This window comes from Cuculus canorus, chromosome 11, assembly GCF_017976375.1.
Source record: "Cuculus canorus isolate bCucCan1 chromosome 11, bCucCan1.pri, whole genome shotgun sequence".
Taxonomy (NCBI): Eukaryota; Metazoa; Chordata; class Aves; order Cuculiformes; family Cuculidae; genus Cuculus; species Cuculus canorus.
In genome coordinates this window covers 16,367,257-16,394,514 of record NC_071411.1, presented here as the reverse complement: position 1 = coordinate 16,394,514, position 27,258 = coordinate 16,367,257, and the positions used below count along the sequence as shown (strand labels likewise).

At 44.4% G+C, this 27,258-nt stretch overlaps 1 protein-coding gene across 2 annotated transcripts in view; it reads right to left on the bottom strand.

The window, feature by feature from the left end:
- Positions 1 to 27,258, bottom strand: part of LRIG1 (leucine rich repeats and immunoglobulin like domains 1) — a 90,693-nt gene that overhangs the window by 28,552 nt on the left and 34,883 nt on the right. For both annotated transcript variants that reach the window (XM_054076457.1, XM_054076459.1), the window contains exons 2-5: positions 25,377 to 25,448; positions 20,065 to 20,139; positions 1,336 to 1,473; positions 251 to 394 (exon numbers count right to left, since the gene is read on the bottom strand). In XM_054076457.1, coding sequence (XP_053932432.1) covers positions 251 to 394; positions 1,336 to 1,473; positions 20,065 to 20,139; positions 25,377 to 25,448 — 429 coding nt within the window. The remainder of the gene's footprint in view (positions 1 to 250; positions 395 to 1,335; positions 1,474 to 20,064; positions 20,140 to 25,376; positions 25,449 to 27,258) is intronic.

Sequence of the window (27,258 nt, the reverse complement as noted above, 5' to 3'; positions counted from 1 at the left end):
TGCGGATGTCTGTTGCAGCATCCCTCCCTTCCCACCTGATCAGAAGACCTGAAAAGCCAATAGTTACAAGACAAAAAGGACCCTCTCTCAACATGTTTTACTAGGTGCTGGCAGAGGACTACTACACAGCATATTCAAAGTTTTATAGATAGCAGGTGAGGAATAGTGACATTTGGTGTGTATATCCTCGGGGACATTTTGTCTCCATAAAGTGTGGCTGAGTTTAATTAAAGTGCACATTTCTACTCACAGTTGCGTTAGCCTGGGTAGCCTGAACGCCTTGACAGGAAGCTGAGTGATCCTGTTTTTACTCAGACGAAGTGTTAGCAGGGACCGTGACAGACTATCAAAAGCACCAGGCTCCAGGGTGCTGATCCTGTTGTTCCCCAGGTACCTGCAATAAATCACAGCAGAGAAATGAACAGTTCTGTCAGAAATCTCCTTTTAGCATTTGGTTGGTCTCCAGACAGGCTGGTGAAATTACAGAGGTGGCTTCAAATCAATTGGATTTCAGGCTGCACAAAGGGCACAACACCTTTCCCAGAGCCATGTGACTAACATGAAGAAGCACTGCACACTTCCCAAGAGCTTTTGCTACCCTCCTACGTCAACAAGGCAATACAGAAACTGGAGAATATTCCAGTGCAGGATGACCATTCATTCCCCATTTTCTCATCAGCATCTGCCCCAGGACTCTTTCTTACTCGGATCCACAGAGGCTGTTTTTACAGAACAACAGGCAAATATCAGTCAAAACACTACTCTCATATCTTCTCACAACCAGAGGCAGAAACTTCGGTGCAAACTTTAATGCAAGCAGATTATCTGTTTGCACCTCTTCAAAGGTAGCTAAAACACAGATTATTTCACGTGTCCCTGAATAGGCAAACAGAGGGTGTTACTCTGCTTAACTCTAGTTTTCTTCAAATAACCAATGATGAATGATGAAATAGTCATCCCCCCCCCCCCCCCTTCTTCCAGATTCCCACTGGGAACAGACACAGGTCTCCTGCTGACAGTTCTTCTGATTCCTAGGTTTGGAGACACCTGCACCTGAAAGATGCAGGATACCTCTTGTCTGTTACAACACTCCCAGGCAACACAATTAATCTGTGTTCTTTACAGATACAACAGAAACAAAAAACGACAGAGTTCAAAAAATAACCTGACAGTAGGGACAACGTGCTGCCTTCTAATTCTCTTTTGCACTTAAAAAAACTGAGGAGTAACCCCATACTTTAAGTTCATTCCTTCTCCTTCTTTTAAAGAAGGTTTGAGGCCTTTTTCTCTGCTGTGGTAACTCAACAAAAGCTGTTCCCAAAAAGAAAAACTCACAGCTCCTTTATGTGAAGTCCCTGTGGAAAGCAGCCGTTTCGGATTTCCGTGATGTCATTGAAACTCAGGTCCAACGTTTCCAGGGTAACGTAGGGCTTCAGTTGACTTGCTTCGATGCTGCGGATCCTGTTGTGATGCCTGAAAGAGTCAGGAGAAGAAACGGAGACAATTCAGTTCTTTTCAAAAACCAGAAAGAACATCGGAGGCCGCAGCAGGCCCACAGACTGGCCCCTGAATTCACACACTCAGCCTTGCAGTGCTTCTTCAACAGCTGTCTGAGAAGAAGCCCACACCAGATATATCTTCCCTAATCCCCATGCTTTTCCTGTGGCTTACAGACTAGCTCACGGGTATCTGCAAGCTTCCAGATACTTTTTCTGGTACGGTACAACACTTTTCTCTTCTACAGAACTACTGACTCCATTCCTCAGTTTTTCATCTGGTAATCTGGGCTCTGTCTCCTACAACCCTGTACTTCCAGAATGGATTTGTTACATGCAAGAATTGTAGGGCTGAATTTTAACCCAGCAGGCACAGAGTGCTGATCAATGGTTTAAGCAACTGCCAATATTTTACATAGCAGATGAGATTTTCAGAGCAGGAAACGGAGAGATAAATATCTCAGCAAAAATTACAAAACTTCCTTAACTTCTAAGAGCTCTTCTGAAAACTCCCAGCTTTGGACTATGTTACAATGACCCATAATGCACAGACTCACTGCAAGAGGTCTTGCGAACGTTCTTGCAACATTTCCTTGTCTCTTGCTGCCTTTGTCCCACTGCGCAAGTGCCAGTGCTCTGCTCAAGCACCAACCACAGGATCAGAGCCTGTAACGATCACTGCATTTGCTGCCTTACCGGTACCAGCCTGAAGGATTCAATCTAATGTTTGTTCTTTAGAGAAGGTACTACAAGCTATGCTCAGGGTTTCCGCAGCCACCCAGACCTCATCCGTACTCGAAAAGTTCTGACTAAAAATACCTCCAAGTACTTTCCCCTGACTCCTTTCTGGTCTGAATCAGTAGAGAGAACACTAACCAATTAAAAAAATACATTGCGCATTAGTCACAAGAAACAGAGCACGTGCCTGATGTGAATTTAGACCAGTCACTGATATTACTGGCACAGCTGTGAGTGAGGCACTCCAAATAGAGACGCTCACCAGACACTTGAGAACTTGCTGAATAATAAGAGATAGCAGAGAGGGTTCAGACAAGTACTGTGCCTTAATCTGGACGGCTACCCACTGAGTAACCAGAAGAGGAGACAGCAGCCAGTGAAAGCACTCTTGAATGCAAAGCGAGATGTCCCAGCTCTCCTGACAAAGCATCAGCCCTTTGAATCAAAAAACTGACGGGTGACCCAACCACAGCCTTCCAGGCACTGAAGCCGGGTGCCTGAGAACCCATCTTCCCCAGCCTCAACTCCGCTTCAGGCTCTTCCAAGGGTTCAGACAAGCCCCTTTCAAAGAAAACCTCTCCTCTCAAAAGAAAATACAAATAGCACGTGGCAAGGGACCTGCTTCCCACACCGCGATCTGCTTCTTTGCCTGCCCTGCGATTAAAACCAGATTGTTCCACCACCACATTTGTTGGTGTCTGTAACAGGAAGAGGGTAAAAACTGCATCCCCAGAAATATTTGCTTTCTGAAGACTCACCCTTTAAACAGCCAACACATGATCCTCACTTACACTGGGGAAACATTTGCAGAAATGCTGCTTTGTCTAAAGAGTTTAAATGGTACTTAATTAATTCAGTGCAGGCTCACAAATCATTAAGGACAAATTTTACACCACTCTAGCAATGTGCTGCTAACGTGTTGCAAAGAGGCATCAGGAAAATTAAAGGAAAGTCATTAACCTATGTTCCCTAACTGGTTACTCCATGGGTTGCAGGCACACAGCTCTCTGCAACCACAAACTGTATAAAAGGCAATGATCTGGCTACAATCCAAGTGAGCAATATTCATTTACAGCCAGGAATAAAGGCTGAATTTTCACATCCACGGCACATAGTGGAACAGAGGTCCAGCGAAATTATGCTAACAGTGCGACTAAAATACAGGAAAAGTCACTATACCCAGAATTTTGTGGCCTCCACAAACTGAACACGCGGGTGAGGGGAATTTCTTTTCCCCAAGGACTAGTTTCTTTTGCAAGTACCTGAATATTAGAATCGGCAAGTTCAAAAATTTCAATCTTTTTTCCTTCTCAAAATGAGAGTCCATTAAAACGTGTGTGTGACTGATTCGGCAAAGAACCTCAACGCAGACATAAGTGAAAGAAAACCCCAAGCATGTTTTCTGTGGCTCCACTGAAGCTGGAGCTGAGAGTTCAACTCTGATCTCATCTAGGCTGTGATGGCTGCCACGAATCTGGCTGTAAATTAACAGGAAATGAAGGCTTCTACAAATGAACCTGAAGAATCTATAAATTACCTGACGATTCCTGCGCAGAGCAGCTAAGTCTGCAAGGGAACGAGAGCACAGAGTGAGTTTGGACGTGAAGTGCTCTTCAGAAGCCAATGTTATTTTTTTGGAGTACGAATATTTCTGTGCTTTAGTTGTTCAACATATATCCAATCTGTCTGCCTGCCCGATCTCCCAGACAATCCAGAGGACAGACTTTAGGAAGAAAAGGACAGGGAAGTACAATTTTGTTTGAGCCATGTTCCCAGGTGACTTCTGTTTGTCTCTTGCTTTTCATGCACTACAGCTGGCAGATTAGATGGATGCACTATTTCACAGGAAAAAAAAAACAGGCTCCTTTCTCTCCCTCTCCTTCAAACATGGGCTGACTCCAAATGTAACTCTCAGCTCCAAACACTATCCCTGTCCAGTCCCAGCTGGGGAATGTCAGACAGTTTGCTGCAAAGGACTGCACTTCAAACAAAACCAGCCCTGCTGATTTTTCCTATACACAGCATGTGAGATGAACGCAACACCATCCAAACCTTTTACTAGCTTGATTACATTTTATTTTTCATTCTTTCAGGAAGAGCTGAAATGTGATTTAACTCTTCCTGTTAACATTTGGATTCTTTCAGCCTTTGTTCCCAGCCTCATCACAAAGGTGTTTTACAGCAAAAAAAAAAAAACCCAGCGACGTTATGACTTTGCCTGTGACTGACTTAAGCAGTGACTGGAAAACGGCTGGATTTTTCCCAACTAGCTCCTTAGTTTATATTTCTCTGGCTTCAAAGGTGATGTATCAGATTTTAGTACCAACTGCTGAAACCAGACTTTGAAGCACAAATTATTGGTGCTTCCACAACCAATGTGCCTCCAGGTGTCTTTTCCTCTCCCCACTCCTTAGGTATCACAGCCTAGAAACAGCTTTCCCTGTCTCAATTCAGCCAGCGATACCTCAAGAATATACAATGACAGGGCTTCAATGGGAGATCGAGCAATTAGACCCTGAAACGGGAGACAAATCTCTTCATTTCTATTCCCAGTTTTGGCAATGACACATCTGCCTTGGGCAAACTCCTTAATCCCTCTCTATCTCTGGGTTTACCAGTGAGTTTGGGAATGTACTACCAGACTAGGATGATGTGGGACTGTCTTCACTGGAGACTAAAAATTCGGAGTGAAAGCAGACAAGTGAAAAAGAAATCATAGGTACTAAGGAGCTCATCCAAATCCATTTGGGTTTGCTCACAAATACAGGACGTTCTGGCTAAAATAGTTGATCTTCTCAGCTCGTATTCAACCTCATTACTGAAGACACCCCATTCGCAGCTAACGCAGATCTTGAACTGCAGCATCTTCGTGCCAAACTGAAGTAACTCCAAGCTAGCAATGGATTACTGTCAGACCGTGAGCATCATACATATGGCACTTGTTCAGGAACTGCTTCACCCTCAGGTCAGCACTCGCTACAGCTGCAAACAAAAGGAGGAGAGCCAAGGGAAGCCACCCCTCCAGCCACTGCCGCTTAACCTGCCTGCACCCCCCATCAACACCCCAAGGCTCTGCAGGCTCCTAGCCCTTGCACTTTGCACCACTTTTGAATAGACCCCTCAGGCTTACAGGAGATTTGGATTAACCTCAGTCAGCTCTTTGCTGAACCAAGCCCATCAGGACCACGGCAGAGAGCAAATGCACTCTCTGCGCTCCTCCGGGCTGCTGCGAGACAGAAAAACAAGCAAAATGTTCCTATGAAGCCAAAGTGTGTTTGGGTTTGCTCTAAGTCAGGAGGGAGCTGAAGGGGGCCGCAGGAAAACAACAGGCGGCACAAAGTCAAAAGCTTGCAGCATTTCCAGGAACCTCAGCTTGTCTTTTAGAGGTAAAGCTACACTTTAGTCCCCATGGGTTTCCTCGTTCGACAAGTCCTTGTGAATATTTATTTGATAAACAGGGTGTGAAACATTTTCCACTAGACCTAACAGGAGAAAAATTCACCTTCCTCTTTGCAGCATGTCTGTCCTTTAGAGAACACTAATCAGTTTAATTTAGACCGTGGCTTCAAAACTACTTGTGTGAAATCGATGCAGAGAGCAGCGCAAACACACGCCTTTGTTGTTTGAGCCACATTCACTTCCCCTCAGCAGCTGCCCGTTAGAAACCTGACAGCGGAAAATCAAAGCGAGTAGACCCTCAGATGGGAACGTATGAGGGGCTTTGGTTCGGCAGATTTAAATGTAATCAGCACCAAACCTCCTGGTTTGGACAAAGCTTGAATTAAGGCTGCTGGGAGTCTGCAGTGCAAATGTTTGGAGCGAAGCGAGTCTAAAGGCAGGGAGAAGTCACACGCTTGGCCTTCATGTCGTGTCAGCTTACAGGGCCGGCCAGGCTCACCTAAAAAAAAGGCAAGCTGTAATACAGAAAACCTATTAACTCAACACCTGTTATAGGCATCAAAAATATAATCGAGCTTCAAAAGAGAGGCTCTGCACCTCGGGTTGGGTTCTATTAATATGCAATCACATTTTTAAAATTAACATACGGGGAGATCACAAGACTAGAAAGACAGAGATTAAAGAAGTCAGGGTTTGGCTAATGTTTCCGTATGGGTACATATTGAAGAAACCAAATGTTAGAGCCAGAAGTTATGGGGTTTGCTGCTGAAGGACACGCAAGGTTTGGTGTCAGAGACAGGCCACGCAAAGTGAATGAGATCAAAGGCACCTTAAGGTGAGATGGATCACTGCGACTAACTGATGCCTGGAACTACCTGCCCTTCTCCCCAGTGCAGAGGAGATGGAGATACTGATCCTCCTGGAAACACTGGAGAAGATTCAAAACATGGGCTCCTGCGCTTTTCCTGACAAGGAGGAAGGGGTACTACTAATGTGGAAGATGTGTTTCTGTTTACAACAGCGGCAACATAAATGTTTGTGTGCGTTCTGGTCACATTAATGTAATCAATAACTGAAGCTCTATCCCAAGCACTTCCTATTAACCTAAGGGAAGAATGAGAGAAGAACAGCATTAGGAACTAAACATCAGCTTTGACTCAAAGTCAGTCCAGTTTATCAATGCACAACTGCTGGCATGATTTTAACATGTTACTCATAAAAAGATTTTTGCTTCCAAAAAGACTTTTATTTCTGAAAGAGGCATCTGCTGTACTTGTAAAAGATCTGCTTTGGAGTACTGAAGCTGCCTCTGCAACAAGAAATGATGCAAACATGCAGGTGACATGCTAGAAATCAGTGTCCCAAAGTGTATAAGCACTCATCCTTTCCAATTGCTCTGGGAAAGCCCGTCTCATTGTCTGACACTTCACACTATTATGTCAGCCTTGCCAGGATAATCCACAAGGCTCAAGATTTTGTACTATTACAAGAATGTATGTTATTTGCCATCCCAACATGTACTGTATTTGCTTATGGGAACAGCCCCACTGCCCTCTCAGAGTATGGCTGCATAGCTTACTGTCTGGGCAAGAAGCAAGGATGTATGGAAGCAGCCCCCACTTTTCTTAGATGCTCTGAATCACTTTTTCCCTGAGGAATCCTGGCTGATTCCCAGGCTGCTGCAGATACAGCTCTGTTTGTTCAGGTGCTGGCTGCACACACAAGAGCAGAGCGGTGGCAGATCAAGCAGCCACTGCATTTTAGGGTCAGCCACAAAGAAAAAAAGAAACCCACAAAACACCAAAAACAAACCAGAAAAAAAAAGCCAAACACCAAAACCAAACCAAAACCCAATAGCCAACAACCCCACCAAACAAGAAACACTAACAGAAAAGAGCTCTACCTTTTCCTTAAAGGTTTACATGCTCTGCCTGAGTCCATGTGAACATCTTCCCTGTTCATAGTAGTCCTTCAGAAAATAGCCTTTCCAAAACACAGCAAACAAACTCTATGGCCATTTTACATGGTGTTCGTTTAAAAGCATCTTACGTAAGTGTAAACCAAGCACAGGCTGGTGGGGCTCATCCAGCTGTATCAAGCCATGGCAGAGAGTCTAAAGACACTTCCATATCTGCTGAACATCAGCTTCAAAACTAGTATATCTCAGGAGGCTATCATTCATCAGATTACATTCTTGCGTTGTGTTAGTGGTTTAGGATGGACAAGCATGAATCAAACTATTTCTGGTTACATACAGGCTAGGACAGATAAGGGGCAAAATAAAGCCTTCTCATTTTCCCCTTTTATCCAATTTTCTTAAATGAGAGAAGAAAAACATGCAACCCTTCATGGTGAAGTGACGGCATTTTTGTTCCAGGCCAGGGACATTTGGAGTCAGAAAAAAAGAGTCAGTCTAGGAGATAGCATTTGCTCATTCATCCCTGTGGACTTGGGAGCAGCAGCCACCTGCAAGTCAAGCCAGTGACATTACAAAGGGCTGGGTTATGAACTCTCTGTTCCCACAAGGAAACTATTACTCACACAAATAGTTCTACTATAGTCAACAGGACTGTTCACGTGAGACCAGTGTGACTCAAGGGTTATGTTTCCACTGTCTGTTAAGGGCTATTCTGTGGCTATCCACAGGACCAAGCTCTTCTGCCTTTCACATGGATGCAATGCAACCATTGACCATAGTGTAGCCCAGGCATAGCCTGAGGAGCATCTTTGAGCCTCAGGTACCTCAATATAAGCAGACGTTATCCTCCTACCTGGCACATTTTCATAGCTCTTTCAAGGAGGCAGCCACATGGGTAAGAGTTAGGCAAAGATCAAGCATACTGTTTAGAAGCCAGCTTTCAGAGCAGCTGGATATCACCAAGGGTCTGGATTTGATGAACTTCCATTAAGGGCTTTTGTTGGGTTCAGTATGAACCGCATGAAGGAAATCCTTATTTCAAAAAAGTGCCATATCCAGTAAGATACATATTCTTAGGGTATTTCTGCATTAGCAAAGTTTAAGCCAACTTTCTGACTTGTTAGAGGGCCTTATGCTACATGTTAGACCCACTGAGGTAAGTGATGTAAGTTTTAAAAGCTCTCTCCCTTACTTCAATCTGCATTTACTCTCACTACACATTTTTTACTTGCCACCATATGATTATGGATATTTTTTGCAATACGCAACATGTAAACCTTCGGCATTCAGTTGCACTAGTTGAGTAAAATCTGCGGGACAGGCAGAATTAGAAGTTAGTCATCTTTAAAACAGAAGCTGTCTTATCTCCTTAGCAAATTACACAACCTGTTATGACATGAAAGCAAATTAAGATTCCTGCAGACAAGACAGTCTGTTACAGGCACAGTCCCCCCATCAGCAAAAAGGTGGTTCAAGACAAGCAAAGTTTCTGCTCTCTTCTGGTTACACCAGATGTTTCATAAAAGGTTGTGCTCCACAGAGGCCTTCTAAATGATGGATTCACAAAGGGCACAGAGCCATTAAAAAGGCTGTGCAAGGCATCTTTCACTGTCTGTCATGGCCTCTCTGTAAGCAGCTTTCCTGGATTTTTATGAAGTCAATACTAGAGCACAACCTTACCTCCCTGCGTGCAGCCCTACTTCACATCATCTTCACGACCATCTTCAGAGTCGCTGTGTGCATCCCTCAGTGGGATCATGCACTTGCTAGTTTCTGGGCCAGGGGTCTTTAGCAGGGGCTGCTCAACTTGTAATGAACGCAGTTCGGCTGGGAAGACAACCTCCAAGTCACTGAGCATAATCAATGCCAGGTTTGAAATAGCCTATTGGTGAACTGTGCTTGTCTTCCACCCCTTCTCCTCCAGCTCTCAGTCCAAACCACTGCTCTTGCCCCTCTCAATCTTCTCATTTTCCCTGACCTCACAGTCTGAAGCAAGCAATGAGGAAGTCTGCAAAGGAGAGGAGAGGCCTGGCCCTGTTGAGTGCTAAACTCTGCTAAGGAGAAAAACTCTCCTACAGGGTTAGTGTCATACAAGGTAGGTGGCAGTTTTCATGCAAGAATGCAGGAAAACACATGGCTCTGCACGGGCTGCGTGAACAGGGTCATACTGCTCAACAGAGCATCTTTGAGCATCAGCATTTGAAAGGGGTCAGTTGTTGGCAGATGACAATTGGGTCAGTGTTTTTATGTTCTTCATCTCCTGTCTTTGGTTTGCCATTCTCTTGCTCTCATGTTGACTCTTCCTCTTGCATACTTACCTCAAAGGCTGCAGACAGCCTAAACTAAACTCAAGTTTCAATCACAAATTAAATACATAAGCCAGTCCTTGAAGCCAAGAAAGAGCCCAGCTTCACCCCCACTGGTTTGCTGCTCTGATCAGTTCCTGCTCTCCACAGCCCCACACTTGCACAGCACCCAGCACAGCGAGCCACTCCATGTCAGGGCTGCTGCCCAGACCCCACACCCTTATTACTGGCCTCAAAGATGGTTCAAGTTTGTGATGAGGAAGAACAGAGAACTAAGAATCAGATCCATCTCAGGTGTCAATTTAACTAGCCCACAGCAGAGGCTGGAGCAACTACTCTGTCTCACTCCTAAGCAGAGACGGCAGCCTCTTCTCATTTTCATCGAAGACAAGTTTTGTGCTTCTAATCAAAGAAGGCAGCGTTTTCATTCGAAAGCCAATAGAGTCCAGGATCACAGGGCCTATAGACACTTTTATCCTTAAATCCTGATGCTGATTTTAGTTTCTCTTTGTGTAATAAATGATCAAAGTAAGGAAGATCCACCACAGCCTAGTGAGCACATGTGTTTTGTGGGTGGCTTTGTTTTGCTTCTCTCTCTCCACAGGAGTGAGGAGGGGAAAATACACAAGCAGAGAAGCAATTTAAGTGCAAACCAAATGTAATGACTCTGCCCATGATGCTGGGACATTAATCCAAACTGTAATCACAAGCAGACTTCTTGATAGCACGCACTGCTTCTGCCTGAAAGTCATGATGTGACAGAGGGGCTTTTCCCACCTTTGACGGGAGCACAATGAAAACAGGTGGAATTAACTACAGAAGAGCTCTGTGTCTCTGATGCTTAGGCAGGTGGAAAAAGGACACCACACTTGAAAGTTTAGTCTGGAGAGCAGACGTGTTAAGTCTCACGGAACTTGCAGCCAAAGTTGCTACAAGTCTTGCCCCTTGAAGGCAGCAGTTGGAGAAACACATTTTTGACTGGCCAGTCAAACCGCTGTTAACACTCTAGAGACACAGATAGGCTGGCTGGTTACTCTGTTCCAACATGACACACACTTGTGCTCTGTTGAAAGGGCTTATCTGGCTTGTCAGCAAGGCCGCCAGAACAGGGAGAGCCTCCGGGCTAAGACTGTGCAGCCTCTAAGAAGGAATAGCTCCTATGTGGAAAAGCAATGGTCAAGTTAGCAAAGAAAATGGCTCTTCTTAACAAGTCTAGGCACCCTGTCATCAATACATCATGCCGAGTCAGAACGATGGCTTCAGGAAACTCCAGAGCAAGGTGTCAAAATTCAGGGAACAGAATACTCAAGCTCTGGAGTAGAATTGCTATTGTGCTAAGCCAGGCTGGGCTGCTATAAAGCATTATCTGTTCAAGCCTCCCTAGAGGAGATCTCATAGAATCAGCACTAAGCGTGCTTCTTTAACAAGACCATTTACATCTTCAGCTCCTCTTATTTTGAAAAAGACAACAGCTGTCTCAAGAACATAATCTGGAGGGAAGAAGACTGTCTTCAGTAAGACCACCAAAAGGTGTTCCTTTTCCAGGGCACCTGAAAAATTGCAGAATTCAATCTCTTTCCCTGGCTGTTTTTGCTAGTCACCTCTGTTCAACAACTGCTTCCGTGCAATGTGATGACTTATACTGGTTGGACTTGATCTCAAAATCTTTTCTAACCTAGGGATTCTATGATACGGACTGGACAGGAGAAAGTATTTTAAGTCTAAAACCAGTAAGCCTTTTATAGATTCTTTCTTTTACCATCAACTCTTAATTGTTCCCCTCTCCCCAACTTATCTTCCTCTGCTCAGATCTCACCACTAGAGCAGTTGCCTCTTCACTCACACGCCCCTGCACTCCTGTTTCATTTTCCAGCTGCCTTTGCTATTTTCCCCAACATGCAATTGAACACTAAATGGTTTGACAGACAGAACACCTACTCACCCAACCGTTTATTCCCAATCAATATCCACGTGGAATTCCTGTTAACAAGAAAGAGGTATGCACACACTTGGAAAGGACGGTGGCCCTCTTCAGTGATCACATCTAAAGGTAGCACTGATCACCATCTTAACCATTAATCAGATTTTCCAACCTACACACCCCTAAAAGCAGGATTGGTTTTGCAAGGTCAAGATCAGCACTTCTGACGTGATGTTGATTGTTCATCTCCACAATTAATAAGGGAATTTAATATGAACTTAAAAAATACCAGAAAATCCAGCACATAGCCAGCTTTTATTCAGCTAAAAATGAACTTTCTAGAGATTTTTTTTTAGTAATCTTTTCCAACCTAGAGCTGGCAGATCACAATTTAATGATTACTGTTTACAATAGTGTTTCTTAACTCTGAATTACACACTATTCCTAACAGTGCCAGTGGAAGCAATGATGGAAGTGCTAAGCATCGTTTAGAGCGCAAGGTAAATGGCAAAACTGATGTTTTACCCACTGGGCTTTGCACCACATGGGCAAGACTCACTTTTTAACACCTCTACTGAAACAGTTTTAGCCTTGTTATATGCAGAAGAACTAAAAGACACTGCCTGTTCGCAAGCTTTCCAGGATGCCTGAAGGTAAACAAAACAGAGAGATTTAAAAAATGTTTTATGGCACTGTACTTAAAAAAAAAAACAAAACCAAAACCCTATCCTCAACTCCAGTTCTTACTGCTAGCTAGGCACCAGTTTGGTGCTCTGCACAATCACCACTAGTCTAACAACCAGCATAAACTGAAGACTAACAATGAGGACTAAACTGGACATTCTCTGTAAAACAGAAAAAGTAACACATACATATAGTTTCCTGATATCATGCAATTTTGTTCAGAAATTGAATCAGTCAAGTTTTAAGAGAGAAAAATAGGTAGAGAATTCTACCCCGAAATAAGTTAGGTTACTTTTGTTGCAGCTACAACTCTGCTTTTACTCACTCCTGAGCAAACTAAATCGCCATTACTAGCAGTTTTTAGGCAGGAAGCTCCACTAGGCTAAAAAAACTTTCAACTCAGCAAGTTATTTATGTTTGAAATCTGCTCAGCCTGTGAAGACTAACAAAGGAATTGCTTTTGTAGACAAGTGCTTTATTTGCCATATGACATTAAACGAGACAGTCAATCTACCACAGATATTAATAGTAGTGAGTTTGGGCTATTCTAAGGCTCAAATATGAGGCTATTTTCCGTATTGACCTTAACAAAAGATCATGTTCGCAAATGACCCCCACAACTAATCTAGGCTTGATCTGCAGAGGGATAGAACATGGAAACCACCCTGTGCATTGTACACAACGGGCACCTGCCCTCAGACAACGCACTAGAAGATCCTTTATATCCATCAGTTACATCTGTCCTTGGGCAATGCCTGCTGCTCAGTTTAGAGGATGTAGGCCTACCAAACAGGAATTTACTGAGTCCGGGGGTGTAAAGAATGTGAGACATACACAAAAGAGATAATGTTCCAACTGCTAACCTTGAGCTCCATCCCACAGGATCGCTGGTGTCCTCTCCTTCCTGCAGAACAAATACTAGTCTAGCACCTCCTGCGAAGCAGCACATCAATGTTAGTGCAAACCCAGCCCAGCTCAGAGCAATTCTCGATCACAGAAGCAGCTGCCAGGGCTGCACAAAACAGTTACCCAAGATGTAACTGGTATTCCATGAGCTGCCAGCAACTTACACTATCTTTTTCCTCTGACCAATTGTGACAGTGCTATTAGTGCCCAGATTGCTTTTTGATGCTCTTTTGTTGCATGTGAGGACTATGTGTTTTACTGCCGCTGCTTTTCTAGAAGAAATGGTTACTCATTTCCCTGGAACAGCTTCAGATCCTTTGCCATTTCCATGTGCTCACGTTATATCTGAAAGCTCAAAGAGGACATGCAAATGATTATAACAGTTCCAAGAGCCCAAAAGAGAAATCAAAACAGCGTCTCTTCTGGTGCTTGGAAGGACATGATTGATGAGAATTTCCTCCACTGGGAAAGGCCCTTGCAGTCTTTGGCCTCAAACACTAGCAGACTTTACACTCCAGAGCCTTACTATGAACTCTGAGCAAAACAAACAGGAGAGGCGGGTTTCAGAATACCCTATGCCTGTACGTTGCTTGCATACTGAACAGCCCAACTGCCAGCATTCTTTCTATTCACCTCTCCACATCAATTCAAAAATAGAAGCTGAGCAGTGTAGCCTGCAGCTTGGACCAAACCTTCAGAAAGCAACTCTCTCTCCAGCCTCCGAGGAGAACGGCCTGAAGGCAAAAACTCCAGAGAATTGGTCCCTGTAGACATCACACCACAAAAGAACTGATGCAAGTAGGGGCTGAGGGTGAATCTTCTCCCATGATGGATCTAAATCTAAGTATACCACTTACTTATCAGGGAAAGTTTTCTTTGTTTGTGCAAGTAATTATGCAGCATCGCAGGCAGTGCGGTTTTCTGAGCTGCCCAAGACTTGTCCTACCCACAAGCAGAGCCTGCTGACTTCAACCGGACCCCGCACATGGCTGTGTCTGAGTCATCTGGATTTTGTGCTTATGAGTACAAAACCGCTTGCTGTGACCCAGATGGAATTAACAGAGTATTCTCCTTATTTCTAATTGTTAGATCATCCTTTTTTTAACTCCAGCAAAGATGACTCGCAAACTAAGTCTCCTGGGGGTCAAGGCAGTTGTTTTGTTTGTACAGCAATTAGCACAGCAGGATCCCAAGCCACAAATGGCCTCCAAGGCTACATCTACACTATCGTGTGAGCTCAAACCTCAATTCTTCATTTAAGCCGAAACATCTCAACTATCAACACCGCCTACACAGAGGTTTATGCTCCAGCCTAGTCAGGAACACAAAGTGAGCTCACACCTCATGTAGAGGCCAGCTCAGGCTTGAGCTGTGCCCTGTAAACAGCACAGATGCAGCAGTTTCAAGCCCTTTCCTTTAGGAGGGTCAGAGACAGCTGTGGGCAGGAACCGGAGGCTGCAGTTCTCCTGATAATCAGCTGAGTCTTCAGTGTCTTAACTTGAAAGCCAAAGACTAATTGGAGTCGCACATTTTAACACCACCTCAGCTCCTGGGAGAAGCCTGTGGAGATGAAAGCCTATTTGCCAGATCACACTTGGATCAGCAGAGTAGCAACTGCTAGCATTGTTTCAGCTAACATAGCAGGACACATTTGTCCTGGGTGAAAGCAAAACAGCAGCTCAAAGAATCTCATGGACCACATGGGTCTTCAGAGAGAAGCTCTGCAAAGCCAATTTGACAGCACTAGTGAAACAGTGTGAACAACACTAGAATAACAGTTGCTTTCTCAAGCTTTCACTAAGAAACCATTAAACAACGGTTCTAGGAGGATCGATAATATAACCCAAGTTCTGCCACATTAAGGATTTCCAAGACCAGTCAACTCTAATGCAGTACATATGTCTAATCAGATAAATGAAAATTAAATCCAAAGCCAGACAAGAAACACAGGTCACATTACTAACAATGCAACTAATTTCACCAGAATTATAACCAAATCCCCAGCCCCTGGAGGAGGGGCTCTCCATGAAACCATGCAATAAATGGAAACGTTATCCCTGATGCAGAGGCCATGAGCTGCGGTCTTTGTCCTGTCCTGCCCCCAACAACCAGATGGAATACCATGGAGTACCTTCCTTTTCACAAGGACCATGCTACCCCAATTGGCATCTGAGCTTACCAGTCCTTTCAAGCAGGCTCAGCGTGTTGCCTGCCACTCCCTGCTTCCAATTCTCCACGTATTTAGTTTTCAAATTTTACACAATATATTTTGCCTGTGGCAGAGTAGATAACTTACCCTTCTATTGACCCTCTCTGTTTAATTACAGTTTAATGTGAATTGATCTTTACATTAATGAGCCTGTAAAGAAGATTGATTTTCTTCAAGAGACTTTTATGCCTAGTTTGGCAGCAGAGTAGTGCTATTGATTTCGCTTTCCACAGTAAATACACTGCAGAGTGTCATTGCAGCCTCTGTGAATCAGCTAATCCTATTTCACACTCTTTTGCTCTAAAAATCCCTATTCTGACTTCCTTGTTATCTGTGCTTATTCAGAGCAAGATCCATGGGGCCAAAGCATCTCAAACAGCTTTGACTGTTGCTAACATAGAGCTGACTGCCATGGGTCACTATCCCCTTTGTTCCTAAATGGCTGGGAGCTTAAAAGACTTGCAGTGAAAGAAATGAAAGTTATTTTTAAGTGTTTAATCTGTTAACTTCCTTAATGCCTAGCCAGCTAAGGACATGGCATAGAGCGTGCTCTGTTTATCAGACTTGCTTCAGAGGTCTGGCTAGCAGGCTCTCCACTGAGCTCTACAGCTGCATAACAGCCTGTGCTGGTGTGCCTGCATTGGTGGATGCTGACAGAATTAGGCTGGCCACTTCAGAGCCAGGGCAGAGGACAAGGATCCACCTCCATCACCCTGTGCGGACACCCCAAAAGCCCTCCAGGATGCATTCACTTACATGAAGGTAGATGAAACAGTGGCAGACAATAAGGGCTGACCTTGTGTTTGAGCAGGGGTTTGTGGGAGACCTGTAGTAACAGACCAAGGCAGAGCTGATTGCAACTCAGGTCCTCCTCTTAGCCAGCATGCCAGCAAGGCTAAGAGACTTTCCAAGCAAGCTAGTGAGGAAGTGGGATATAAACAGACTCAATTCTGCTGTAAATAAAAGGTTTCTTCTATAATCCCCTTCCCCACCAGATCAGGTAACAGAGTAAAATCTTGAGAGCCTACAGAGTTAATACACTCGAGTTGCGGCAGAACATCAGGAAGGGAAATCCTCAGCCAAGAGCATGTCAGTGAAAACATCCTGCCATCAACTCCCAAACGTCCAAGTCTAGGAACTGTAGCTAAATTACAAATGCTGTGGGAATTTCAGGCAAGATTCTCCTCTCAGCTACTCCGATGTAATTTCGGAATGAATCCAGACTCACTCTCCCTCTCTCAGCTGAATTTCCTGGCTTTTGTTTGCACTAACAGATGTTTGCATTTAATGCCTGTCTTTATTTGGTATCCCATACATACATTATTTTTCCCTTCTGTTCTATTAAAAGCCTTATCAAGTCCCTTGTTTGTTCGTGTTAGGATGAACGACTTTGGCAGTATTTTCAGCACGCAAGGCAAACAGACTCTTTGAGGAATAATTAAAGTGAACTAAATTTCACGGCAGTATATTAGGGCATAGCATGTTTGATGCTCATGTTATGCCCCCATCCATCTGCAGCCTGAAACACCCAAAGACTTGCAGAAAGATTTGAGGATTCTCTCTCTAACAGACTCCCACATGCTTACGCATACATAACTGGTCCATGGTCCACAGCCATGTGAGGTCAAGCAAGTTTTGGATGATGGAGACAGGTATAGGAAACACCAAAACAAGAAATGCAAAGCAATTAAGCTCATTATAAGGACTCATATGGAAAACATGAGTCTGGCAGTACAGCAGATTTCTTTCTACCAGCACCAAAAAGAGAAAAAGCCTCTTCCCCAGTTCAGGAAGAGCAGTAGATAAAGTAAATTGTCCAAAAGGGCTGTTTTGAGTGACAAATATACAATCGTTGCTCTTATAATACATTCACAGTCCTTTGGAAATACTTAAGCACATGCAATATACAAAACCTACTTCAGAGGTTTGTGAGGTAAACACACTTCACACATTTCTAAACACTGAAAAAAAAACGAAGTGTATTTATTTTTCTTTAGCACTGAGAATACACTAACACTATATACTTAAACCAGCTTCTCCATACACAGTCCTCATGAGTCTTCACCCTGGGTTTGGTTTGGCAGCCTCTCCAATTATTAGTTCATGGATTTGAAGGCCAGAAGAAACCAGTATAACCATACAATCTGATTCCTTACATCACATGAGGCCAAAGAACTTCAAAGAACTTCATTCGCATATCAAGCCCATTAACCCAGAGTTGAACTAAAGGACCATCTTTCAGGAAGCCGTCCAATTGATTTAAAGACTTCCAAGGATGGAGAAAGCTTCACTTCCCCAGCAAATCATTCCAATGCGAGTTACTCAGCAACATCGATTAATGCAGGTACTCTAAAACATCTTTCAGATTATTTTTACCTCTGACAAAAATTAAAAGGAAATGCAAGGGGCAAAAAAAGGGCCATACTCTGAAACAAGCTAAACAAAGAGATCCTCCTTGCAGAGGTATGACAGCAGCATTACAAATCCCACTATCAGAGTTATTTATGTGTAGCAGCTGAGGAAAGCAATACAGATTTCTGGAAAGTGATACTAAGCAGGTCTGTTTAGAATACCGTCCTTTTATCATTTGGCTTTGTACCTTCTCCTTCCTTCTGCACCACTGATATTTCAGAGGAGCTGTAAATCTACTGCTTTCCACCAGTCATTATTCCTCCTTTCCAAACTGCTTATTTCATTTCAGGAACAAAAAAAAAGCCCAAAGCTCTAGTAATTTGGTCCATTGCCAATGGCTAAATTAATAGCAAAAATAACAACAGAGGCTTGTGAAACTCAGATCATTTATAGACTTCGTGAGAAAGAAAAGCTGATTTGGGGGGCCTAAAACTATATCCTGGATGGCAAATTGCATGCAAGCTTTCTACCCATAAATCAGATCTCTGGAGTTTTTTCAATACCAATGTATAGCACACTGGATTATGCAGCAGCCTGGCAAGGTCAGTTCAAGTGGCAGGCAGATGGCCTCTTATGTGACAGGATCATGTCTAAACAAGGAACACTGCTCAAAGGGAGTCACTGCCCCACTTTGCAGCCAGCTGCCCCCAAATCATGGACCCAGACTTCGTATGTGGTCGCACAGACCAGGAAAGGCCGCAGCAAAGCCTGGAATCAAATGAGGTGGCTTCCCACCTACTGCCTGTGACACATTTGACAGGTCTGGAAACTGCTGACACACAAGCTACCTCTCCACCCAGGAGATGAAGTGGTTACTTGTGCATTTAACAAAGACGCTTGTTAGATCCAGTGCTGATGATAGCAGAGGAGCACTTCAGCTCTTAAGCTCTGCAGGAACAGGGTATACCCAAAAACCAGATCAAAGGCACCATATCTCAAACAAAAGCTAAACTTACTTCATGCCAACAGTGAGAGATGGACACCAATTTGAAGCCAAGATCCTTAAACTGAATTAAGACATCGAGGGAGTTGTTCTGCTTTGCATATTTTAACAACACTGCCTAATGGAAGAGCAGGAACAGTGCCAGTTCACTCAATTCTGTCCTTGATTTAAGTTATAGGAATGTACTTGTAGTCAATAGATCAAGGTTGTCTCAGCCTTTTGAAGATGAGGCCAGTCTCCTGGTGGCATGGACACAGGCATTTTCCACTACAAGGAGAAGCAAATCCATGGCAAATAAGACACCTGCCTGTGGATGTAACACTGCAAGGCCATGCCCACTGGAAGCCATCGCATGAACTGTTCAAGCACATTGCTAGAGTACATATCAGCTATAGCTGCTACTTCTTCCCAAGAAGTTGGAAGGTATCATGTATATCTCAGCAAAATCCCTTCCCTGTCTGCATTACAGGCAGACACATAATTTAGAAAGTCATGCTCTTAAAGCATTAAGAAGTTTGATATAATATCTTTATTCCCTTCAGCAGCATCCTCAACCCAAGATCCTTGGCAGCAGACACACAAGGGTTCTCAGGTGTGCTAACACTTCTGCCAGGCACCTAAACTACCAAACTCAGGAACTTTAAAGTTGCTGCAGATCTAGCCTTACAGCCACTTTCTCAAAAGGAAAGAGACCATGAAAACAGGTCTGGAATAAGTTCCCTCAAAAATTAAGACAGGAACAGTCTCTGGCTTTAAGAGAAAAGAAGAAATCATCAGTACAGGGCCAGGGGAAAAACAGAACAATAAAGAAAAGGTAAAACGACACACTCTTTTAATGGCACAAGTATGACAATTGCTGAAACCCAAATGCAGATGAAGGAAAAAAAAATCATTTTACTCAATACAAAACAAAGCTGTGGAGTTACTGACATAAGTTATCACTGATCATAAGTACATTAACAGAGCCCAACCTTGAACAAAGCACACAGCTCCAGAAGATGTTTACTTAATTAAGGTGCCAACAAGCCTGATAAGAAGATCTGAAGAGTCAGCAGGAGTGGGTGACACATGAAACTCAGAGCAGCTAAACCCACCCCACCAACAGCAGCCCAGAGAGGCAGCAGCCACTTACAGGTGGAGGGAGCGGATGCTCGCAGCAGCAGGTCCCAGGGTGGGAATAGCTGTCAGCTCATTGTTGTTCAGTTGCCTGCAATAAACAGAAATTAACAGCTGAATCAAGTAGTTCATGACCAAGCACGTTGGGAGCTTCCTCATCCATCCCCCCAACTCCTCAAGAACAGTGACATTCTGGCAGAGGGCCCCATCTCAAGGGGTCTGTCTGTCTCTGACAGTCCTGAAGCTGAAGAAGGGGCTGGAGAACAAGTTCTACGAGAAGCAGCCAAGGGAACTGGGGTTGTTTAGCCTGGAGAAGGGGAGGCTGAGGTGAGACCTTATCACTGTCTACAACTACCTGAAAGGAGGTTGTAGAAAGGTAGGTGTTAGTCTCTTCTCCTCTCCTAAGTGATAGGACAAAAGGAAGTGGCCTCAAGCTGTACCAGGGGAGGTTTAGATTGGACATCAGGAAGACCTTCTTCACTGAAACAATTCTCAGGCACTGGCTTAGGCTGCCCAGAGAGATAGTCAAGTTGCCATCCCTGGAGGTATTTAAAAGACAGGCAGGTGAAATGCTTAGGGACATAATTTTGTAGCAGACAGGTATGGTTGGACTCTATGATCTCAGAGGTCTTTTCCAACCAATCAATTCTATGATTCTTATGCTCCAAACCCTTCGATAAATGACTCACTCCCTTGACCCAAGTCAAGCCCACTGAGGAAGGCACCATGCCACAACCCTCCATTGGCCTGAGCCTCCCCAGTCACTACGGAGCTGAGCCCAAGACAGGATGCTGTTTGCACCCACAGCCACAAAGCAGCTAGGTCCCACTGCCTCAGAATAATGAATTTACCTTCCCGAACAGTAGCCCCAGCCTAGGCCTCCACACGAAGCCCAGCAGGCTGCCATGGCAGCAGGGAACGGATGGAAACCCTGCAAGAGAAGCCCTGTGAAGCCAGCCCCAAACATCAAAAGAAGAGTATGCTGAGCACAGTAATACCACCAAAAATAAGTGACCTGCCCCAGCCAGGGAGCACCACACAGCCCCAAGCAGCCCCCTGGGGCTAATGGCAATTGCAGATGGGGTCTCGCTCCTGGAAACGCTGCTACAAAAATGTACCCCTCAATGGCCTAATGTTTGAAGTGTTTTTCTGACTGAAAACAGATCCTCGCCATGTGACCATCTCTTCCTTGGTTTAAAGAGCCCTTGTTTGTATGGTGAATTAGTCAATTAATTACTGTAACAGTCACTTGTCTGGCTGCTTGAAAATTACCTAACTTCTTAGCCATCTTGCCCGCTCCCCACCACATGCTGAAGCCATTAGAGCCCAGCCCCTGCCAGGATGAGCCAGGCAGCACAAGGCAGCTCCCCAGGACCCCTCTCTGATCAGCAATCACTTGAGGCTGAGCCTGGCTGGGTCTCTCTCCACTGCCTGCCTTCCTTGCAGCTGCTCCCTTCCCCTTCTACAGGGGCTCTGCACAGGGGTCTGAAAGATCACCCACCACTGGGGTGTGAGCTGTAGAGCATCTCGTAGCAAGCAGGGGACCAAGGCACAGCTCAGGTGTGCTAAGCTACGGGCACAAGTTGGGGCAATCCGAAGTTATAGTGGAGGGTTTTTTTTTTTCCCTTTGAAACTATTTTTGGCAGGTGAGAGAGAGCAGCGATACATCCATCCCAGAACTTCCTTCTGACTCCTCTGAGAGCAGGCAAGATATTTGATTTCACAAGGAGTTCCAGGCACTGCTGGGATAAAAGCTTTCCTCAGCCTCGGCTGTGCCTCTGACATTATACCCGTACCCTAAAATGTAAAGGAAAAAAAGCCAGATGCATTGCAATCCAGCAAGGAGCTCTGCTTTGCAACTAAAAGCTCATTGTTGCTCATATTATAGCAAGGTCTAGAGCTTTCAAAGGTACAATGTAAGCTGGAAAGAGCATTAAAATGCTCTAATATTTCTGCTGTGTTTTCATTAACATGCAACTGAGCATCTTTTAGAAAAGCATAGGAGAAGGAGAATTAGGCCCACTCTCCACCAGCCTGGGTCACCTCTGGTTAAGTGGTTCTGACACCGACCGGGGTCTCACAGCTGGTCAAACCCTCCTCTGACATAAGTGTGATTTTCATATACCAGCCTCCTGTCAGGTCAGAAGTCAGTCTGAAGTGGTTCTCCCACCTCATTTTCTCTCTTGGCTCACAGGCACCAGTTACTGATGCAAAGGAGAGAGCCAAGCTTGGTATTTGTCTGGGACTTCCCTCCCATCTTCCTCTTCCCCCATGTAAAGGGACAAAAAAAAAAAGTAGCAAAAAACCCCAAAACAGAACAGCCAGGATCAACAAACAAACTTTCAGCCTCCTTTCTCGTCCTCAGCCCCAACCTCTGACAGCACGAACCTGCTGCCTCTGGATGCTGAGGCAGAGGAGGAGGGGGGCCACCCGTATAAAATATTTACAGTCCAGTTGCCAGGCTGGTGTCAAGCTGAAATGGAGCCTGCTCAAAAATAGCACAGCTCTCCAGAGCTTTCAGTGAAAGGCACTTTAGAAAATAAAAGGTGAGTTGTTTGGAAAGGAATTTTAGCACACTTACTACTTCTTTGTTACAAATGAGCCTGGAAAACCTGAGAGCCTACAATTATCACTTTCATGGATCCCATGATCCATATGACCTCAGGAAACCCCATAAAGGACCAGAGAGCTTATCCCACAGCAGTACCTTCCATCTCACCCTTTCGGTCAAGGTGCAAGTAAGGATGGATCCCCAGGAGCTGTCATGAGAAGCAACCACCAAAGAGGAGGAGAGAAAGTATAGGTGTCCTGAAGGAAAGCAATATTCTCCCCCTGCCTCCAGCCTCTACCAGCCGAGCCTCCATCAGCACATAGCAACTTATTTCAGAGCACAAGGGATCACAGGCTTTCATATCACTTTCAGACACTAAATTTCATCCCACACAGACTTCAAATTTTAAGGAAAAGCAGCTTCTCAAACAAAAAACCTCAAACACAAACAACTGCCTAAACCCAGGGGAAAGGAAAAGTATGGGGTAAATACAGCATTGCCTTACTGCAATCTCAGTAAAGCAAAACAGAACACCCGAGACAAGCTATGAAGTTTAAATCTTTTGCTTCACAGACATTTTCTTGAAATCAAGGGAAAACAAAAGATTTATCAAAATATATCATACTAATTATTCATATAGAGACAGACACAGAGCTTTGAGCCTCATGTGTAATGCTCAGGAAGCACAGGCACGGTGTTTGAAGCATCATGGGAGGTTTGGGGCCTTATCAATGCATCTGTTATTTGGGGCAATCTCTTCCCCTGAGGGTGACTTGGTTTGCCCAGCACAGCGCACACAGCAAAACACTGACTTGCTCTTAAGACATGCCACAGCATGATGCTTATTTCATGAATGTTTGTAAAGTGCTTAAAAAAAAAAACCTCAGAAAGGAGATGCTCTGGCAGCACAGATGTGGTTCTCTCTGTGAAAAGCAGTTTATTTCAGTGGTCTGTGGTTTAGCTGTTATTCAAAAGCAACCAAGATTGGTAGATAGGGCTTTTAATAGAGCTTCTCCCTCACACTTTCCAGAGCCTGCCTTACAGGCTGCACTCCAGACCTCTGCATCCCTTCAAGTCTCCCATTTCTGACTGCCTCCTTTCCCTCCTATTCACTCCTCTGCTTTCTCCCTTTTCCCTATCCGTGCCTTTCTAACACAGCAAGCAGCTCTTATCTGCACTGTTACTTTGCAGGCTGCACTACTTACCTCCCTCGAACCCTGACTTTTTTTAGCTGCTGACTGTTCAGTAAAGGGCTTGTCCTGCTCTCAACACACATAGTGCTTTGCACGGGGAGCTCCCTACCTAAGGGATCAGAAACCATACACATTTCCCAGCCCAACGCTCCCTCAAGTCACACGCCTCCAGGCACTTCCACAAATAAAAGCTATTCCTTAAGCCACAATCATGTTAGAATAATTCTAAAGTCTCATGGGATCAGGGCTACAATTCTCTTCTTTAAGCACAGAGTAATTTAAGGCTTTCTGCAGTTCAAAGAGAAGTTGAGAAAACAGATCCTATAAGACAGCATTTTGCTAACTTGCATCACTTTCCCTCCTCTCCCTGACTGCTGCCTAGGATGATCACAATGAACTTATTTCAGAGCACTGTAGTCACTCCTGATGCCTATTCCTCACCTAACCATGATTCCTAGCAAGTCCCTGCTATTAGTGTAAACAGGGAAGCTGGGGCACTCAGTCCAGGGGGGAGAGGCTACACTAATCCCCAAGGTCCAGGACTGCAGGCATCAGTCGGGCAAAACTCCCACTGTAGCAAGCTTTTTTCCCTATTTAAGGATCAAAGGATCCTGCCCCTTCACAAGCCTCAGAGACAACACTTAATGAAGACAGACGGAGAACAAGAGAAAATGCAAGATATACACAGAGTGCAGTATTGTTTCAGAAAGGAAATGTTTTTTCAGTTTCCCATGAGGCATCAGTAGCTCTTCAAACAGAGCCCAAACCTCAAGTATGCCAGCGATTCAATAGTCAAACGCCAGCTCATTACCTCAACCCACCGCTTGCCATTTTAGCCACTTTCATTTTTCAAACCCCAAAAATCGGGAATCATTGAATAGCTGACAAGCACAGCTCCTCTGCCAGTGCAACTGCTGAGCGTTAACCCAGATCAGGAGCTAGGAAACCCCTCCAATCTCCAAACGAGGTTTCTTTCAACAGCAAGGAAGGTCTGGCGCAGCACTCGGACCTTCATGCTCTCCTTATTTTCTCCCACCAATGCAGAAGACTGCTGTTTCAGCCTCTCCTAGCAGACTTCAAACAGAATTTGTTCTGGTCCCAGAAGGAGCTCAGAGGAGGAGACACACTTAAGTGCTTTGTTCCCCACTACACTACACCTTTGTTTCCTGGGAGATTTAGGTTAGGTTGGCATCAGGTATCACCATCCAGACTGTTCTGCCTTGCTTCAGGGTTACACTTTCAGCAAGGAGCTCTGTGTGTGTGTGTGTGTGTGTGTGCGCGCGCGTGTTCAGGTTTGTCAGCTGAACAGCTCTCTCAGAACACTGCACAAGACTGAAGGAGGCCAACTCCAATGATTTCCAATAAGAGCTACACTGTTTTAATTGGGATGTTGTGTTGTGCTAATTGATTAGTTATAAAAAACCAGCACAGGTGCAATACAGAGGAAAAAACCCTCCACACCAAATGAGATCTGCTCATTCAAGTCAGCTAAAGGGACTGTCTTAGGAAACTATACATAAATTTCCTCCTGGCCCACAAGCCACCCCAGCAAAATGCAATTAAAACCTTTGAAAGAATACTTACACCTCCTGCAGGTTCAACAGCTCTGCAAAGGCAGACGGATCAATCTCCATCAGCTTGTTGTAGCTCAGGTTTCTGTTAAAATAAAAAAAAAAGTGGGATCAGCATAGTGCAGTTACCATGCTCAGCAAAACAGTCGTCTTAATTATTCTGGAAATGATTCTGAATTGCACTGCGAGGGCGAGTTGTTGGGTTATCAACAAGAGCACTTAAACCCAGCAGAGCAGCTCTTTTCTGAATATGTGAGTTTAGTTCCACGATCAAAATGTTATCTAGCTCTCCCTAAGCTTTTTCCTGTTTTGCATTAGTGTGGTTTTAATTTGTCTTTATATTACACAATTACATTTATTATTCTTCTATTGGTTATTCACAACCACAAAACTAATCACAGATGAATAGGATATTTCCTGACAAATTAAAGTCTGAACAAACAATCAACAAACTTTCCGCTAAATATTTCAAAGCTATATTCACACAGTATTTTTACAAATCGTGTTACATACAAAATATACACACAGGTACGTACACTTACTATCGGTAAATGTCACACATGCTACATTTTTGAACAAGATCATATTATTATTATATCACTATTTTTTTAATCAGCTATTACAGCTTCCAGCCCATCAGACTGTAGTACACACTTTGGTCCTCCACAACCCCAACCAATGCCTTCCAACTATGGGACAGCCCAGATCTCCATCATATTATAGCACTTCCCTGTTGGATGGCAAACAGGTTGTGCTGTACTATCTGCTAACAGCCCAGTGGGAGAGCAGACCTGCTCACACGACACCCGTGTTCAGAAACAGAGCTCAATGGCCTTCTGGGAGGAACGCACTGCAAGGATTGCTAGGGACAAACAGACTAAATAGCGCAAATAAAGCATTGATGGAAAATCACAAGCAAGAGCTTCGCCACGCTCTGCTGTAGCATCATAGATTGCAACAGCGAAGTCCCCCCTCCAGGATCCACACTGTCAGCACACCACACACAACAGGTCAGACCTGCAGCTAAGGACAGAGCACAGATCAATTAGGACCAAGTGACTAATGATGCAGAAATTAACAAATGGCCTAATTAACATGATGTATGCAGTGTTGGCATGTTCCTGTGAGTGTGTAATCTAAAGGGGGAGGAGGCAAATTGATGGGTGGTAGCAGAAGAACAACCACAATAAGTTGTAAGGAAACTGTGAGGGGGACCTACTTTAATTTAACCCTGTTCCACACCCTGCTCTAGGATATTATCCTGGGGAAAAAACTCCCCTGTCTCCTCTGCGGGGAGGTTACACCCTCTTACTGCACCTCTGAACACGACCCAAAAGATTCATGGCCCGATATTAGATAAGCCTTCAAACATTCAGCTGCTTATTCAAACCACCAAGCCAGTCTGACTAGAAAACTGGCCAATCTTTCCTGTTTTGTGTATTTTCTTTGTTTCAAAGCTGTGCCCACAGAACCCAAGCACACCTGCAGCCCAAACAGGTAAACAGGACCTAAGTCACCGAGGCACCTACTGAACTTTTACCCAACACTACATGACCCAAGAGGTGAAGGACGCAAAAACAAGGCAGCTGCCAGAAGACTGCAGAGCCTTCCGGTTTGAATTGCTTCTGCTAAGCCTCTGCACAGCACGGTAACGCAAGAGAGAAATCTAGAAATAAGGCAACACTGGCAAACACCAAGACTTGAAAGACTACAAAGCTTACCGACTTTGCAAGATTAGCAGGAAGCGATAAACACCTCTTTTGAGCTAAAATGCAGTTATTGATCACCTGCCCTCCTATAATGCATTTATGGGAAGTCCTCAAAGCATTCCCCTGCACACGGGAACCATTCGATAGTTCTCATGCACAGCTTCCCACCACTTGAGAGCTGCCAGC